The sequence below is a fragment of the Ruditapes philippinarum genome, unplaced genomic scaffold, assembly GCF_026571515.1.
Source record: "Ruditapes philippinarum isolate M1 unplaced genomic scaffold, ASM2657151v2 ctg2045_1_1_1_1, whole genome shotgun sequence".
Taxonomy (NCBI): domain Eukaryota; kingdom Metazoa; phylum Mollusca; class Bivalvia; order Venerida; family Veneridae; genus Ruditapes; species Ruditapes philippinarum.
The window spans coordinates 25,562-45,792 of NW_026865021.1; the positions used below are offsets into that span (position 1 = coordinate 25,562).

The 20,231-nt window shown below is 32.5% G+C and overlaps 1 protein-coding gene across 1 annotated transcript; it reads left to right on the forward strand.

Moving 5' to 3' along the window:
- The first annotated feature begins 7,146 nt into the window (after positions 1-7,146).
- On the forward strand, positions 7,147-19,036 carry LOC132727575 (cytochrome P450 4F1-like). The gene is made up of 11 exons (XM_060713121.1): positions 7,147-7,351; positions 8,900-9,056; positions 9,808-9,989; positions 10,867-10,991; positions 11,680-11,742; positions 15,236-15,359; positions 15,698-15,836; positions 16,715-16,844; positions 17,205-17,486; positions 17,902-17,967; positions 18,682-19,036. The coding sequence occupies exons 1-11, from the start codon at positions 7,190-7,192 to the stop codon at positions 18,779-18,781; spliced, it is 1,530 nt and encodes a 509-aa protein (XP_060569104.1). The 5' UTR covers positions 7,147-7,189; the 3' UTR covers positions 18,782-19,036.
- The last annotated feature ends 1,195 nt before the right edge of the window (positions 19,037-20,231 follow it).

Sequence of the window (20,231 nt, forward strand, 5' to 3'; positions counted from 1 at the left end):
TTTATTTACATCTATTTTGTTTACATTATTGTTTTCCTCTCAAATATTCTTCAAGATATTTTACTAAAATATTAAAAGACTCTGTTTGGTGACTTTCATCAATGATTCAGTAATATTTGTTATTTATATCATGATTTTACACTCTATATGAAGAGTATGTAAAGGCGTCATAAAGAACTGAATAATGTCATAATCTACAGGTAATATTTAGCATTCGACTCCTCTTAAGTAAACATATTTTAATGACGGTTATTTCACTGTATAGTAAACATTGATCTCTCAAGCCACTTATTTTGATGTCCTCTTAAATTTCGCATTTTTGAGCGAAAACATTTTGTAGATACAATCGTATTTTAACAATATCATTCTTCATGACGATCTTTATAAATATAAATGAAACATATTTTTAAAGTGCATGCACATTATGTTTGTCACAATACCTGATGAAAATGTCACAAATGTTGTAATATTATACAGGATAGGGATCATTTAAAAAATTCATACAAACTTTTCGTTCACAAGAGAAAGAAAAATTCATTAAAGCTTCTGTTTAAAACTTCCGTGTGTCTTAAGAATAGCGAACTTTGGAAATGATATACAAGCTTTAAACTAACAAGATACTTAGATAGACAATGTCATGCGGTTCCAGATCACTTCTTTGTACATTAGCTGACACTAGTTGACAGGACTATACACATAGCTGCCGGTGCGCAAATACGCACGGGATTTTACCATAAATGTGGGGGGGGGGATCCAAAAATAGAATTTATAAATCAAGAACATGGGGTGAAAGTATTGCTGCTGTAGCTGCTTATGGATTTTATTGGTATTTGAAATGGTTTTTGTTTTTGAGTGTCCACATTTAACCACAGAAACAAGTTTCTTCTTATTTATATATTTTCAATTAGTTGTTAACTGTTTTGAGACATTCAAAAAAATTTTTTTTGTATTTTTACATATATAATATATAGAGAAATATTCGTCTGTGCGCAACGCAGACTGTTCTCAAGGATTTTTTACAAATCTATCATATAAGTCTTTTGATCATGAGTGCCCTGACGCATTTTCAGGTTTTGTGAATTGTTAATTTATGACAAACATGACAAAATAATAAGCCCTTTCTTTTATTTTCACAAATATACTTTTAAAGAAGTTTTGTCACAAAGTGCTCTAGTATATATTGTCGGATTTTATGGTATGATCATTTTTGACAGAATTATGACCCATCATTGCCAAAAAGAGGTTAAATCACAAAAGCCGAATGATATGCGTCATCATAGTTCTATGACAACTTGGTCAAAATCCCAGAAAAAAATGTTGAAAGAGTTTCACACAGAATTGTATTTCTCTTGTTTATTAAAAACGGAAAAAAAAACAAAGGGTCGTGATTTCGCTAGAATTAATAAAATTATATAGTTCTGATTATAATTATATTCCTGATATCAATGGAACCGTTGTGACTTGGTCATATTATCTGATTTTGACAATATGAAGAGATCGATAATTATGTTGAAAGTTAGCAGCCGGGTAAAAATCAAATAAATTGCAGAGAAATTGGTAAAACATTTTTTCACAAATATGAATATCAATTGACATGAAAAAATAGGTTAATGCAAACTTAAACACGAAAAGATGTTAATACAATATAAAGTTTTGTATTCGTATTTAAACTGATATAAAACAAACTTCATACAGTGTGAACTAAATTATATACCCGGTTGCAAAAAAAAGTATGTACTTGGTCACTTTGAGGTTTTATATACTTACTTGAGCAAAAAAGGGAAAAAATATGAACAGTAATCATATGAACATTTTCTTTTGCAACTCCTTGTCTGGATAGTTCGTGAATGTCATACTGTCTTGGTTTTTGCCAACCCTCACCTGTTATAAAACTTTCAACTTGGACTGATGTTTTATGGTAACGCATATATGTGTGACGGAGCTTTGTAGGAGCACATTTGTCTCGGAGCACATTTGTCTCACGAAGTGTGACCGATGTGTTCGTAAACATTCATATTTGCGACAAATTGGAAATGAGACAGATGTGTTCGACACACAATAGAAAGGACACTCGAAGCACATTTGTCTCACATTTTTCCATGAAATTCTTAAAATGTAATAATTATGCCCGTCCGTTTACCGGCAACCAGCAATTGTTCTGTGTTTTCTGTATTTTTAGGTCACTTCCGGTCAGTCAAAAACTTCCTGCCTCTGCATGGGAGTCATATATTAAATTAAAGAATATCCCTGTTCTGCATGTCACAATGAAAATTTCTACAAGTGCAGCATCCAGAACCTAAACAAATATACAGCAAGTCTATTGTTATCGTTATCAATTGTGATACGTTTATTTTTAATGCTTAAAGTTTTATAAATGATTTATGGCACTAGCAATATTCTTAGCAAAAACAAGGTAGTATCTACGGTGGCATAAAGGGGACATACAATTTTCTTATTTATAACGTGCGCACACGATAGCTTTTACGTGACCACGCGATACTATTACGATAGCTACATGTATGACGTGCGCACGCGGATATGTATTCCGCATTTGGACACTGACCAGGATCCCCGCAAAGTTCGATGAATAGTTCGATGCCCTGTGTATATATCGAACCTACAGCGGTTAGGGACAAATGTTTTTTTTTTAATCAATCGGCCACGGAGGCCCTTAAATGATCTATGGAAGAAAATAAGAAGACCATTACACACGTATTTTGTTTTCATCAGAAATATATGTATGTAAAAATCGTCATTTTCCAAGAATTGCGGCTTTCAGATCCGCCATTGAAAAAGCACTTACAACATGTATGAGTTCCTAAAATAATCCGGGTAATGCCATAATTATGGAATATCGGACCACTCAGAATCGTGCGAGACGCGACATTCCGATGAGACACGAAGCGAGGCACGATATTGTAACACGAGATCTCGCAATGTCGAAGTATCCCGTACCACGAGATTTCAGAAATGAATAAATTTTTACTTCTTTAGATAGAGCAAGTATGAATTTATTAATATTCAAATAATGATTTCTGAGGAAGTTAGATGCTTGTAATCTAAAGAAATTCGCGATAAATGTGAAATAATGCGTCATAAAAGTAGCAAAATGTAAACAATGTAGTATTTTGACTTCAATACAAAATTCTAAATCACTTCAACTGTACAAACTGCAAAAAAGCAGCAGATGAAAAATGCTTTAGGTAATTAGCCAATGAGTAACTTTTTGGAGCTATAAAAGTATACCAAAAATACAAAGCTTTTAAGGAATACAAATAAAAGCATTTCTCAGGCATAATGGGCCTTTAAGTGATTTTATGTAGACTATAAAGGGAATACTACTTAGTGGTATATGACCTGGAATCAATTTCTTGTCTCGCGTCGACGAACGAGATGCGAAGCGAGACGCGAGATTTCGGCGAGATGCGAAACGAGTCACGATATTGTATCATTCAATATCAACCGATTACGGTGTTCCGTTTGGACATAAGTAACATTTTTGACTCCCTGAACAGCTATGCGCAATGGTACAAAGGTGAAATTGAGATGGTACGATGATTAAAACACGATGACACGATGGTGAAATCACGATGATGCGATGACACGATAGAGAAAATAATATCGCGTTTTCATCATCATGCCATCGCAGTTTCATCATATCGTACCATCGTATTTTCGCCATCGTAACATCGTCTTTCACCATAGTATCATCACGTTTTCATCATCGAACCTTCGTTGTTTCACCATCGTACAATCGTTGTTTCACCATCGTACAGTCGTTGTTTCACGTTCGTACCATTATGTTTTCACCATCGCACCATCGCGTTTTCATCAACGTAACATCGTGCCACCGCGCTGTCACCATTGTACCATCGTGAACGGGATTTTGTTTGTTTCAGTGTACGCCTTCAGGTTAAGCCAATCAATTACTTGAATTAGAGATATTATGATCAATAGTTTTCATTAAGAAAGTATAAGCAAACCTATTGCTGATTACACTATGACTTGACATGAGGTAAAACGGCGAACCTCGATTCTAAAAAAGAATTTCTGCCGTGGGAATAATGTGACAAATAATTCATAAACAATGATATGAGACAAATGTGCTTTCTTGTCCCTTAAAAACACATGAGACAAATGTGCTTTCTTGTCCCTTAAAATCTTGATCGGAGCACATTTGTCACACAAATGAACTTTTTGGGGTAGACATTTGAGGTCTCATTTGTCTCATGTGGGACAAATGCGACCGCATTGGTCTTACGTAAGACAAATGTGCTCCGAGACAAATGTGCTCCTACAGAGCTTTAAAACGGTAAATATTTTTTTCTATGTCTTATGTTCTTCTGTCAGCTCTCATGTAGGTCAGATACATATATGCTATTCAGTTTCAGAATGAGCATTGAATCGGTCAATACATTGCGATATTTCCATCGAAGACAGAGGGAAATAAAAAAACATATTTGGAGATGACTGTCTGGCTGTTCTTCTTCATCTTTTAAACCACTCAATCAAACAATTAATATAATCAGAAAAGGAACCACTGGATCCTTTTGCATGACACCACCGTATCCTTTTTCATGGCACTGCTTTAAATTGTGTGTTTCTAAGCATAATGATATTCTGAGGTTATAATATATTAAAAATGTGGCTTTTATCGTCCGACGAGAGATATCAATTTAACAAATATATTTGTTATCATATTGCATGTATTGAGTTAATGTCGACTTAATGTAAATTTTTTATGTCATTCTCAACGCATACAGTTTCATTCTTCGCCAATTCATCAGAAAACAATAATATATTTCAGGGAATAAATATAATAATTATAGAGGATATTCAAGTTTTTTCTATAAATACATGATTTATTTTCATCGAGTGGTACATGTATGAAAATAAATATTTCATGAGTGGCGGTAGCCACGAGTGAAATGTGGTAATTTTCATGCCACAAGATGAAAACACATCATGTATTTATGGAAAAAACTTGAATTTTCTGTTTATTTTATACATTTTTCTCATTTTTGACATTAAAATTGAAAGACTTTCCCTTAAATTTTGTGTACTGGCAGAATTTAAAAGAAAGTAGTCCGGCAAGACACCAGTGAAAATACAGAAAATATGTTTCACTGCAGTGAAAAATAAATTTTTTTTCAGTGAAAATACGGAAACTGAAAATACACATTTTATTTCATCAATATTACTCATATATAATATTATAAGTACTAGTATATAATAAATTATTATATCATGTTAATCTTAACATTCGGAATGGAATATGGTATAAATATTGGCAAAAGGGAACCTTTGTCTATACTTATACAAAAAGTATGTCTCAAATAATTTATATGTACGTTAAGCTAGATAATATAATTAGACCTTTTAGAAAAGATTCTTGCATTACTTTGGACTGGAAAAACGAAAATGAACGTGGATATGTTCCAAAGTTAAATAAAAACCATATACGTGTACATGAAAATATAACTTTGTGACAAAAGATACGCTAGAAAAGCAATGAACCAGCTCGATTCATTGATGATTGTAAATTTATATAAATTTATATATTTCTTATAAAACAGTGGGGGAAAGAGGCGGATTTCACAACATTCTTAAATTAGATAATGACTGGTTTTATTCCTCTTGGTCCAAGCAATGAACAAATAACAGTTCTCAAATATCTTAAAAATCATTTAGGGACTTTTCTAACTTTGATATACCATTGATTGCGTGTACAATTATATTACGGATACGCTGTCGTTTTATCCGCTAACAAATATATTTGTTATCATATTGCATGTATTGAGTTAATGTCGACTTAATGTAATTTTTTTTATGTCATTCTCAACGCATACAGTTTCATTCTTCGCCAATTCATCAGAAAACAATAATATATTTCAGGGAATAAATATAATAATTATAGAGGATATTCAAGCTTTTTCTATAAATACATGATTTATTTTCATCGAGTGGTACATGTATGAAAATAAATATTTCATGAGTGGCGGTAGCCACGAGTGAAATGTGGTAATTTTCATGCCACAAGATGAAAATACATCATGTATTTATGGAAAAAACTTGAATTTTCTGTTTATTTTATACATTTTTCTCATTTTTGACATTAAAATTTGAAAGACTTTCCCTTAAATTTGTGTACTGGCAGAATTTAAAAGAAAGTAGTCCGGCAAGACACAAGTGAAAATACAGAAAATATGTTTCACTGCAGTGAATTTTTTTTTTCAGTGAAAATACGGAAACTGAAAATACACATTTTATTTCATCAATATTACTCAATATTTCATTTATAAGTATATAATAAATTATTATATCATGTTAATCTTAACATTCGGAATGGAATATGGTATATAAATATTGGCAAAAGGGAACCTTTGTCTATACTTATACAAAAAGTATGTCTCAAATAATTTATATGTACGTTAAGCTAGTAGTATAATTAGACCTTTTAGAAAAGATTCTTGCATTACTTTGGACTGGAAAACGAATGAACGTGGATATGTTCCAAAGTTAAATAAAAACCATATACGTGTACATGAAAATATAACTTTGTGACAAAAGATACGCTAGAAAAGCAATGAACCAGCTCGATTCATTGATGATTGTAAATTTATATAAATTTATATATTTCTTATAAAACAGTGGGGGAAAGAGGCGGATTTCACAACATTCTTAAATTAGATAATGACTGGTTTTATTCCTCTTGGTCCAAGCAATGAACAAATAACAGTTCTCAAATATCTTAAAAATCATTTAGGGACTTTCTAACTTTGATATACCATTGATTGCGTGTACAATTATATTACGGATACGCTGTCGTTTTATCCGCTAAAATCGGCGATTGCGTATCTTAAATGATATTTTTTAAATTTGATACCAGAATCGTGTTCAAGTTTTGCTGTGAACTGATTATTTTTTCTAGTCGTTTCTCCAAATGCACCTGTCAAGGGAGCGAGAACTTAATTATTTCATTCATTTTCTAAAGCGTTGTTTTTACTGATCATTTTACATGTTCTCTTTACCGTATACGAATGCATTATTTATAGTGATAGATATATAAGAATATATATATCTAGCATGTTCTATATTATAGTCTTAAGCAAATGCCCTTTATACTATAATTACAGCGTAAACATACCAAAGCGAATGTACATATTTCACGGGAGTAGTTGTATTCAAAATGGAAGTAGGGTTAATAATAAAAACGATTCTACTGTCAGTTGGAATATTAATTCTATATTATATCGTGTCATTCTTTATATATTCACGGAGAGTTCAATCATTATTCAAAGGAGTTAAAGGACCACCAAAATGTCACTGGCTGCTTGGCAGCTTTATCAATGTAAGCTTTCAAAAATGAATTAGATCTTATAGTTTTGCATGTGGGTGGGGAGTGTGATTTAAAGACTGCCATTCGTAGATTGAGCCTCTGCTGGTAATTTAAAATATTTGATTTATATCAATTATTTTTTTACTTCGTGCTAAGTAATTAAAAGTTAGGTAATTATTTTCACCGGTTGTGAATTTTATTTTCAGTTTAATAGATAGCTACTGTAGCTAAAGAGCTATTTAATATAGTAATAATGCGAACAGATTTATTGATTTACACTAAATTCTCTTAAATTATTATGGATATCACTGTTACTAAGGTATTACGTGTGCTATCTTTGTAACAGATACGAAAAAAGGTTATTGATAACTAGAACGTATCACTGTGTATATATGCTACATGTACCGCCTCTTATTTAGAGATAAAGATTTGTTACATTATTTGAACGTGTAAGCTGGCTCCATGATTATGATATACATGTACATTGTTACATATTAAGATATTGGATACAGTTTAATAGGTTGTCAGCTTATATATTAGAAGCTTATTATTAGTTAATACAAGTTGCTGACGATGTATACGGAAGAATGACCTGAACGAGATAAATAATATGACACGAGGGGAATCAGCCGAGGATATATTTTATTTAAATACATGTATATATTCTCCCGTACATCTAGGGAGCAACTTGTATAACAAATTTCTAATAACGCAAATTGTTTTCACTGGCGTCAGACGTTCAATGACTACGCGAACGTTGCACTTTAAGTATAAAGTCATCATAGCGTAGTAAATTTTAACTATCGTTTTGAAGTAATGCCATTTGAATCGGGAAGTATGGCACAATCAAAGAACAAAACGCGATAATTTACTTTATACACACACACGGGGTAGGAAGTGCTACACGAAGGATGGAGTTCTTATGATAACTTGTTCAGGAGTTCTTGTGATAACTGTCGCGGAGTTCGTCGGAAAACATCTGTATATACTACAAAAACACTCGTCAAAAATGGTTAACCATCATATATTGTTATATGTACGTGCTTCGGTTATGCACGGTATATATGGAAAGTAAACAAAGCCTACCAGAACTCGAGGACTAGTCTTAATTATTTCCATTATAATAATATTATTTATACATGTTAATGACGGGATATACGGGAGAATATGGCCTGAATGAGATAAATATAACCTCAGGCGCTTGAATACAAATTCACAAAAATAGTGCGGGAAAGAGACGCGTGCACGTTAATAAGAACGCTTCGCACTAGTTCAAGTGTAGTCATTTTCGCGCGCGGTGTAACTATGCTCTATTTTATAAAGTACTGATACTTGACGCAATAATTTTATGATCTACATTTTTTCCGTTCGTGCTTCGGTTCTTTGCGGTATATACGTATTAATATACAAAGCATTTAAGCAAATCCGAATTCAAGAAATTTATTTGCAATTTGTGAGAGATGACATAATTACAATATATTGAAAGTGTCTATTAAAATAATGTATCTCATTATACTTTGTCACCTTCATTGATTAATGTCTCTACTCACATTTTATCAGTTTCCAGCAGAAGGTCATGAGCGGGTACAGTTTTTCATTGATATGTGTAACAATTATGGCCGGGACCAGGGATATGTTTTACTATGGGGAATGTTTCGGAAGCCAACAATAGTGGCCTGTAGTCCGAGGGTGATGGGAACGATATGTAAAAGTAATGGTAGGTATAGTGAAAATAAAGTACAACTATATTGATGCGGCAATTAGATAATTTACACACGGGGAAACGGTGCCTCCATGGCCTAATGGTCGGGGGCTTTCACGACGAATTACTTGCGCCTCGACGATGTGTTTAAATAACCAACTATGTACTTCTTTCATTGGTAAAATCTCTTGCCTGAAATAATACACAAAGGGACAACTATTTGAGGGACTGTATTTATTTGAAAGTCAGATTTATAGTGTGACTTATGCCCTACCAAATGTTTTACGAAATGACGAACAATGGTGTCGAGATCACTCATCAGCTATAGAAACAAATAACAATTGACAGTATGCATAATTATTTATGTTAACTCTATAAATATGCAATTGGTGTTAAGATCGCTCATCGACAATGGAAACAAATACTAATTAGCAATATACATGCTGCCTTTTAACATCTCTGACGCAAGTCTATAAACGTTACCTTCTGTACTTCTTATCAATTGCTTTTATTTACCTGTAGTTGTTTTAAATATATCACCCTTATCAACTAAATAGTTCAAAAGAACTTGTTTGTAGAAAAAAAATCAAATTAAGTATTGGCTGAATAGCGAACAATGTAAACCATAATTAGACGGCATATATGTGCCTGTTGATCTTGGTCTTACCTGGCAGAATTAACTCGTCAAGATTTAATTATTAAATAATGATTGAATATTAAATATATCAAAACATTAACTCATAAATATGATTTGGCATTTAAACAGTTCCAAAAGCAAAAGGTTTGGTTGGTGTTTACCGTTTCATGCAGCCATGGCTTGGTGATGGTTTGCTGGTAGCCAATGGTGAAAAATGGGCGAGAAATAGACGTTTGCTTACACCCGCCTTTCATTTTGAGATACTGAGACCTTACACCAACGTGTACAACCAATCAGCAGATATATTGGTGGTAAGATTATAACATATTTCCCGCCATAAGTCTTACTTGTGCCATAAAAACATATTAATTTAGCCCGATTACTAGTTAGTAAATTATGCTGCTTATACAACATTCAAATGTGGCGTGGTCCTTCTACTGCCAAGGAATCGAAGGCGACCACGTATCTGCTGTCTGTCATGCTTGTAAATTAGGAATAAATGTAGGAGCCTGAATTCATACTTGTGTAAAGATTATCTCATTCATAATTCAGCATGCAAATGTGGTTCTTTAACGGAAGATTCCGAACTTTTTAAATGACACTTCATACAAAGAAGAAAATTATTTATATCTACCAGAGAATTCCACCCGCTTAGTACTAAAAAGCTGCTCTTTGGCATCCAGAATTTAAACGACTTCCGAAATAAGCGATTTTCCAGCATGTTCAAAAATTATATCAAAGATACTTAAAACGTTATTTCTTCCTTCTTTATTATAACAAGTATCTTGGTGTTTTTGTCGTGTTTTTTTCAACACTAACAAATGGGTATCTGCTGCACAAAATGTATAATGGATTGGTTTGTGGTTGTGTCGTGACACACTGTTAGATAGTACCGCAACTTTTCTTTTCTCTTCAATCTTTTTTGCATATCTTTATGAGAACATGTATAATTACTAAATTTATATAGATTCTATACATTTATGAATCGATCTTTACTTTATAAAACTGATGTTATTCATTTACTGGCGTGGGCCCACGGTAATGTTGCAAAACCTTTTGGACCAACCAAAGATTTGATGTACCGGTATATTTATATATATAAAATATTATTAAATATTATTAAATTAAACATAAAACAGATACAAAACCTATATTGATTGTTTCCCATTGATTTTTGCACTTTTTCAGAAAAAGATAATGTCAAAAGCGGAAGCTGGAGAAAGGTTTGAAGTTTTCCAGCACGTGTGTTTATGTACATTAGAGATAATACTGAAGTGTGCATTTTCATACAGTAAAGATGTACAGCATGATGGGTATGAGACACAAATATACTTTACTCAAGACTATTATTCTATGAAGGCAAATGGCTGGATAGCAGTTTTCTCTGTTGACAAAGAAACTATATAAGTTTACGAAAAAAAAAATATTTTGTTATACCTCCGTACATAGCATACTCTTACGATGTGTATCTATTTGCCCGAGGGTGGTGTTGGTAGTTTACCCTCCGGATCACGACAGTAAGCCACATTGAATTTACCAAAGCACAGTTCATCCCATTCATCGTTTCTTGACACACTGTCAAACAGTTTACCATTATATGTACCTATTGCCTTTACTTTCGCAAGGAACTGATAGGCTGATAGCTTCTGTACATGCCAGGGCTGAAGTACAGGGCGAATGACTGTAGAAAGGACTTCATGATCAATCACAACGAAAGTGACCTGCACCGTCCGGAAATTGAACCCGCCTGATTCACTGTCCGACACTCTGTACCTATTGAGCTAACCGGGCTTCTCAAATAAATCTTTCATTTTATATGTTTGGGAAAATGATATCGGATAATTTTAGCGATATTTTTGTAATTAAAAAAATTTGAATATAATTTATTTCAAGTACTTTTGTTAAGTTTATTTTTCCCGTGCATTTGATAATTCGTAAATCTTTTAATATTATATGATTGTGTAATTCTTTTCAACATACTTTATTTAATTTGTTATTCAGGGACACTAATCCGTATGTAAAAGCGGTAAACAGAATTACAGATTCCCTAACATACAGATTATTGTAAGTTTCATTTTGGTCTTTTTATACATTTTTAAATCGACTTTTTTTTAAAGAGGTACTATAGTCTGTCCCATTAAAAATGGAAATGAACTTTTGCCTGGTATGAATTAACAAAACGACGTTGAATAAAAAATAAAACTTTTTTGTAAACTAAAAAAAAGTCACCCTCGAGATTTTTCAGGATTTTACTCTAAAGTGTCTACTTTTCTTGTGAAAGCAAATTTTGATTTCTCTATGGTAAATCTCTGTTGTTTATTTTCCGTAGCCATTGCCGAAGTACTCTTCATTTGAAGATGAACGGGAGAAAGCACGTGTCATGTTTCTAAAATATACATGAGGTTCTCGGGGTCGTTTCATGATTATTTTACAAAGCTGGATCTACAAGATGTAACAGTTTAGTTGCAATGCATGATGGAAAACTTTAAAAAATGAAAAATAAGCAACAAGAACACCGAGTCACATGGAGTAGATCTAGAAATTGCACTTACTTTTAAGCTGAATAGAATCCCTATGAACTTTATAAACGTCACGATAAATTCGCATTCTGTGAAGATTCCTTCATTGCCAGTTTCTATCCAGTTGTTCCGCAGATCCCACTTTTTACTTCAAAAATCCTGAATGAAATGACCCCTACACTTTTGATGATCCAGATTTTTTAAACTGATAATCCGTCTCATTATTAAAACATTGTTCAATCTTTGGAGTTATCTGGGTTAGCAAATGAAATATGTAAATGAAACACATCATAATTAAGCATGTTCCAAATCCATAATTCAAGAACGGCCCATCAATTTTAGCTGTCAACATCACAATGCTTATCGATTCCTGACGACAAAAACTTTATTACGTCAACAACAATTTACGAAGTATATGACGTAACAAAACTGCTCGCGCTTTTTATGGATGATTCCAGTTGCGGCATTGACAGAGGGCAGTAAGGCATATGTAACCTCAAACAGATAATTTTAAGCGTTGAGATAAATTTGTCTTGATGGCATTTAAAATAATTTTTGCATACCCAGATTTTGCAACTTAACTGTAAAAATCACACCTTCAATCCATATATTAATAATATAAAACTTTTGATAACATTTAAAAATAATTTTAAACACACTTAATGACACGAATCTACAACAGTACAATACTTCTTCCATTAATTACATATAACATTATTTTGATTTTATGTTTTTTAAACTATTTTATATATTTCTCAGAAATAATTTCCCTACATATTATCTCGTTATTCAAGACTTCTGTAAATCGTACTCTTTTAGCTACAAAATATACAATAGGCGGTATTTTTTCTCCCGCGAAAAATATGCTAGATCTATTGTTTTTCACTGAATATTTTCAAATTTTAGGAAGGCTAAAATTATTGAGAACGTCACTCGGTGTTTCTCTTTGACTCGATCTACCCTTCATATTAACAAAATAATTATTTTTTAACACTTTGAGTCAACGCTTATTGAACACTCCAATTCAAACTTACTCTTATTAATATCAAATCACTGCCGGTATTTTTTGACATTTTGTTGAATTCAAACAACTACAGAATTATGTAAATTAAACATTAATTAGCGAAGAACCATTTTTTTATAGTCTTCTAGCTAGTGTTCCCGCTCCCCTACGACGCGTTGCGGTATTCAAGATACGCGCTTGATTGAAAAGCTATCTAATCAAATACTTCATTGTTTTTTTTATCTTTAAGTATAAAAATATAAAATATGACAGTATATCATGGTAATTAATTAAATCTTTGTGTGTTAGAATTTATAAATGTTGCTGATATTTTCACTTCAAAAGATTTTAATTATTTTAAATAATGGTTTGCTTGTAAAATTGCCTTTTTGACACCAACTTTGTTGTCATTTTTCATTTTAATGATAACATTTAGCTTTTGATCAGTAAGTAAATAAGAATATTATTTTTTTATAATTACCGAGTACATTTCACGCTAATTGTGAGACGAACCCTAAATGACGTCTATATGGGCGCCGCCATTTTGAAATGGACGTCACGTCAGGTTACAATGTAAGTCAACGGGAAAAATTATAATTTTAACATTTTGACAATATTACTGACTTTATGAACAAAATGAAAAACATGCCTAGAGATATTGACGTAAGGGTTAACATGACATTAATTTAAATGATTTTACTATTATATTAAATAAAAAATGGAATGTTCAAATTTGATGGGACAGACTATAGTATATGGCAGTCATGTCGGCGTTGTCAATGCCGCCCGCAAACTTTAACTTTGATCATAACGTTTTGGTGTATTGTCTTCATACTTGGCCACAGCAACCCTTGGGACAAGACGTTTTAGTAGACCAGACTGACATTGACCTCCATTCATAAATAATTAAATGAATTTGATCTCCAACGTTAAATGTCTTAATTTTGCTTGCTTTGCTTGTAAATCACCTTTGAACTTCCAACACATTTTATGATGCTGACATTATGGTGTTTTAACACCAAGAATTTAAGCTATTGGTGAATATACTATATTTATATCAGCATACTTAATTAACTTTCTCAATTACTAAATTTCAAATTCACTATTTATACTTTATGAATCTGTGATCTCAAATTACTCACGTATACAATGTCATGAAATCACGAGTTAACATCACGTTTGTGTGATATCAATTCGTCCGTCTTCCATCCGTAAACTTTTACTTTAAGCCTCCTCATAAACCGCCAAGCCAATTTCATCCAAACTACAAATGAGTGTTCCTTTGGTGGTCACCTTAGAAAATTGTTAAAAAATAATTCTATTGAGAACCGAAAGACATTTTTTTAAAAATCTTCTTTAAAAAAACTCAAAGCGCTAGAGCTTAGATATATGGCATGAAACATCTTCTAGTGAGTGCCTACCAAGTTCGTTCAAATAAAAGCCCTTGGGTCAAAATTGGCCCCGCCCCAGTGGGTCATTGATTTTCCTGATATGTATATACTGAGTTTTTTTTTTTAATTCTTCATTTAAAAACCCAAAAGAGCCAGATCTTAGATATTTAGTTTGAAACGTCTTCTAGTGAGTATCTACTAAGTTTGTTCATATAAAAGTCCTGGGGACGAAATTTGCCCCGCCCCGGGGTTCATTGATATATATTTTATGTACACATATTTTTTATCTTTTGGTTTCCCTTAGCAATAACAATCAGTAATTTTCTTTTAAACTTTGTGATATCAGTTTAAGATTTAGATTTTATATCTGCTTTTGTTTACAGTGTACAATTTTACTTGTTCCTTGTCATGTAGAGTTTTTATATTCAGGTGAGAGATCTCAGGGCCATCGTGGCCCACTTGTTTACTCTGAGAATTCAGCCAAACATAAAAGTTCAAGTAAAACTTTCTTTTGTTTTGTAAAACTTTAGAACACATGTATCTGAATGATTTCTACAGATATCGAAAGTATTTGCATCATGATTTAACCATACAAAAATTGTTTTATAATTATATGATTACAAACACTACTTTGTGCATTCAAGGCATCCTCTTTGTTACTTTGACATCATTTGGAGAATATGCAAAGTTGGACGCCAGTTTTACACCGACTGTGACTTTGTACACGCAGTTGCTGAAGAAATAATCGACAAACGAAAAGAATCTTTGGTAAAAACTTAAACATTTATTGTCGTTATGTTTTTGTTGTTGTTGTTTTTGTTGACAAAGTTAAATGATAGATATATTCTTAAAGTTTGCTTCGGTGGCTTTGGTTTATTTGTAAGCATTGCGTTCAGGTCATTTACATGTATACTTTGACCTTTATAAAGTAAAATGTATATGTTTTAACAGTTCATTGTGAATACCTTGAAATTCAAGACATAACCCCTTTTTAATTAATTACTTTCTGTATATAACTATTTTTATGTCTTAAATAATGAGATTATATTATACCCTTAAATCAAAATGCATCACTTATATAAAGCATATTTAAATTTATTTGAAAGCTGTTGGAAAAGTCGGGTAACCATGATGAACGCCGATATATTGATTTCCTTGATATATTATTGAAAGCCGAAGACGAGGACGGACATAAACTGACCAGGTTGGAAATCAGGAATGAAGTGGACACATTCTTATTCGAAGGTTAGGGATAATATTTCTTACATATATAAAAAGTCCTGAAAAAAAATTTGTTTTACTAACAGTTTCCCAGTAATCCAAACGGGTAGACCGTTTTAATCTAAAGGGTATTCTTTCTTGGTTATAATTTTTTCTACTTATTATTAGTTTTGTGAATAAGAATTACAGGTTGTCTGGTCAAGCCAATACAGTTTGCCGGGATACAATTCTCTTTGGAGATTTACCTTAAAGGTGATTTCAACTTTCAAATGAAACTATTCAATTTCATGACTTTTAATGAAGGGTTTAATTAAATTCAGTTCAAGATTAATAAAACGTATGTATGAATTTGTGTTGTTTCAATAATTCACAATAAAAATTCACTTATCGGGTAATATAATGTAATAGATAGAGTCTTATTTCAGGTCGGCTAACTATCTAGTAAGTTTTGTCTATAAGAAAATGGTGGCTTATCATCGAAACGGCTTATTTCTGAGACATGTTTATTATAGAGTTTTTCCGCTATTTATTTAACAAAATTGTCAAAGAAAATGATTTATCCAAAGCATTCAAAGTTGGAAATTTAAAACATGAGCTCGAGATTAGTTGATATAATACGTATATCTTATAAACATTGACATGGTTTGAAATTAATACTAAATGGACAGTACAAAGATTGACACAAAGCTGACTGTTAATTAATTTTTTATAAAATTCATGTGTAATTTAGTCTTGTGACATAGACAAAAGTAGTACAAAGGTGTGTTTATCCGAGATAATGTGTGTAAAACATTCAATGTCATTGATGTTTTAGGTATAAATAAAGTTTTGTGCTTTCTTATTTTCATGTGAAATATTTAAAAAAAAAAAACGTTTAAGTTTGTTGTTTTTTTTTGTGTTAGGTCACGACACAACCGCAAGTGCGATATCGTGGATTCTGTATTCCCTTGCCGAAACTCCCGACTGTCAACGGAAATGTCAAACGGAAATTGACGAAATCCTCGGCGATAGAGACTCGGACGATTTGGAATGGTGAGCTGGAACATGTTTTTTTAAAGGCGATACATAATTTTTCACTGTGTTAACATCTAAAAATTGGAGCGTCATCAAATACTCTTTTCTTATATAGATTTATTAAAGTTCTCCTGTATTTTAATTTTCTGGTAGCATTATCAATCTAAAAAGTCTATCCATTTGTCAGAAACCCATAATTTAAGTCATAATCTCTCCTTGTTCAAAAATGATCATTTTGAAGAAATTGAATGCGTAAAATTTGTACTCTTTTTAAAAAGCGATTTTTGATTATTTGTAAACATTTTTTCTTTTTTTTTTCTGTTTGAATATAGTTACCCACAGTCTCTGTAATTTTCTTACCTTTTTCATTTTATGTAGGTCAGACCTGTCTAAACTGGAATATTTAACAATGTGCATAAAAGAAGGCATGCGCCTGCATACTCCGGTACCTATAATGAGCCGTGACACTGCTGAAGAGTTTAACATCGGCGACCGTGTTGTTCCAAAAGGGACACTTTTGCAGATAAACGTATTGGCTATGAATCACATGGAGAATGTATGGGGCACAGACCACATGGAGTTTAAACCAGAACGTTTCTCCAAAGAAAACATCGACCAGATTGAGCCTTTTCAGTATATTCCGTTTTCAGCAGGTTCAAGGTAACTTTTGATTTTTCTTCATATTATTTTATGTCTAAGTGGACTTACACATATGAATAGCGTATAATTTATTGAATATAGGATGATCTAATAATCTATGCTAAACCTATTTGTATATTGAATACCAGCCTAAAAAGTGGTAAACATCTGTAAATTTACTAAATATATTGCCTGGCTTATCCAACAATAAGAATTCTTGTGTCGTTCAAATGTTTCAAAATTCTTTTAAAAAATGTCTAGCATTATTGCATAATTTAACCCCGTCATTTTACAATTGACAGATTCGTTGTTAGTGTTCTAAGTATGACTTTGCAAGCAATTGTAAAATCCGCTCAAACAGCCGTTTTTAGTCAAAAAATATTGTAAGAAACTGCTGAAATTATTTAAGTTCAAGGAGAATGCTCTTTTATTTCAGGAACTGTATTGGTCAAAACTTCGCAATGAACGAAGAAAAGGTTGTTTTATCCAAGTTGTTAAGAAAGTAAGTACATTCCCATATAACAGTTAACAAAAATATAAGCGTTAAATTTTCCACATTCTGTGTTGTGTTAAAAAAAAACAAGAATAAAGATCAACAAGGCAAAGGCAACGTTCACAGGACGTAGCCCCCCCCCATCCCGATACACTCAAGTAGGGCACCTAAAAGGCACCAAACAAAAACCTGGAGTGGACATAAGGGCGAAAGGAGTGGGACATGTAATGTGAAATAATAAAAAACTAAAACTGGCCAATATGGGCATTAAAGGGATAAGGGCTGTAAGGGTGAAAAGGGGGGGGGGTAAAAAATGGGAGAGGGGGGATTGAGATTAAGTTAAATAAAACCGATAAATTATGATATGTCAACATAAAAAATGACTTCCACATTAGGTGTATTTTTTTCTGTCATAAAGTGTTAATCAGTCAGATGCCATAAACCTTTGACGTTAATTAAAGAGTTAATTAGTCAGATATCATTAGAACACAAAACAATATTCGTTTTTAATTTCGTCAAGGTTACATTTGTTGCAACGTACATAACAATAATCATGTAAAAGAATACCTAAGTTACACACGAGGAGGTGAAAGGCTTTCATGCTTTAACTGTTACATGTGTTAATGAAAGAACAAGTAAAACATTATATATTTGGCTTTTAAAAGTAAATTTGTAAATACTGGATATGTTTAATCATAAGCATTATTGGATATTTTATTCTAGCTTCAACTTTAGACTAGACCCAAACCATGAAGTTAAGAAGAACATGTCGGCTGTGATGAGGACGAAGGACGGAATGTTTATGTTTGCTGAAAAACGTTAATTGTGAATGTGACACTTCGTACCGTAACTTGACTATCAGTATTGTTAATTCAATAATTTAGCATTATTACCAAAACTTTTTAATATATGGACATTTGAAGAAAATATATTATTTACAATGAATTTGTATTATAAATATACATGTATAGACAAGAATACTATTTTTCTTTCATGAAATCCCAATTAGTATCACAGTGTTTATGTATGTTCTTTTAAAGTCAGTGCCAGATATGGTTTTAATAAAATTTGGTGTTAAGACATCGTGGCAACGAGATAATTAGACGACTTAGTAACTCGTGGCCACGACATAGTATCTCGCCACGACTTATCTATCTCGTGGCCACGACTTAGTAACTAGTGGCCACGACATAGTATCTTCCGCGTACGAGATAAATAAAAACACACACATGTACCTTTGTGCCACCGTAGAAGGTTGTTTCATATACAAATAAATCTTAACAATGTTGATTCCGGGGCGGGACCATTTTTGACTAGCGGGATATGATTTATGTAACATTTGTAGAGGTCCATAGGGCAATGCAATGTTGCATGCCAAATTTCTAAGCTCTAGGACACGTAGTTCCACAGCAGAAGATTTAAGTGCGGTTAACTATAAAAGTCTATGTAAACTAAGTGAACGCTGGGGCGGGGCCAATTTTGATTATGGTACCTTGTAAAGGACTATAAAAAGATGCCAAAATTTATAAACTCTAAGCATTATTTGTTGAGAAGATATTAAGACATATTTGAAATGTAAGCTTGTATAAACTAAGATATTATTTATACGTTTTGTAGAGGAAATGCTGCATGCCAAATATCTAAGTTCTATGAATTTTGATGCTACGTATTAAATTCTCTTAAAGTTCTGGGCATTGTAATTTCTGAGGAGAAAATGTTTACGACATATTAATGTTAACTTAGTGACTACCAGCGTGGCGCCATTGCTTGACACCAGGGCCATGATTTATATAAACTTATTTAAATATCCACTTGGCAATGCTATATGCAAAATATCTTAGCTCTGGCCGGGGAGTGTAGTATCGTACAAGAATTCTCAAGTATATTGTTTTAGTTATAAAGATGTCTGACAGGTCATATGGCTTAGTATAAACGATTGTACGGTTATATACCGATCCGCTATACAAGGGTTATAATGCAATCAACGGTTTATCACAACCATATACGCTACATAGCTACATGCTAAACATCTAAGCTCAATGCATTTTAGTTTCACACCAGAAGACTTATTATTACTTGTTATTCTATTTGAATGTATGATGACTAAGACTTCCCAAAGGCTTGGCTAATTTTCAAGTTTGGGACATAATTTATCTAAATTTGGTAGAAGACCACCAATTGAATATACATGTTTTAAATATCTCTGCCCTAATTGGCATTATAGATTCCGGAGAAAGGATTTTAAGGGATATTTTCTATATAGCTAATGCAAA

What these genes read in the sequence shown, in the direction of transcription:
- LOC132727575 (XM_060713121.1), top strand. Translation starts at nt 7,190, where the DNA reads ATGGAAGTAGGGTTAATAATAAAAACGATTCTACTGTCAGTTGGAATA. An exon ending in TGCTTGGCAGCTTTATCAAT is followed by an intron (nt 7,352 to 8,899) that starts GTAAGCTTTCAA and finishes ACATTTTATCAG; the next exon opens with TTTCCAGCAGAAGGTCATGA. An exon ending in GACTCGGACGATTTGGAATG is followed by an intron (nt 16,845 to 17,204) that starts GTGAGCTGGAAC and finishes CATTTTATGTAG; the next exon opens with GTCAGACCTGTCTAAACTGG.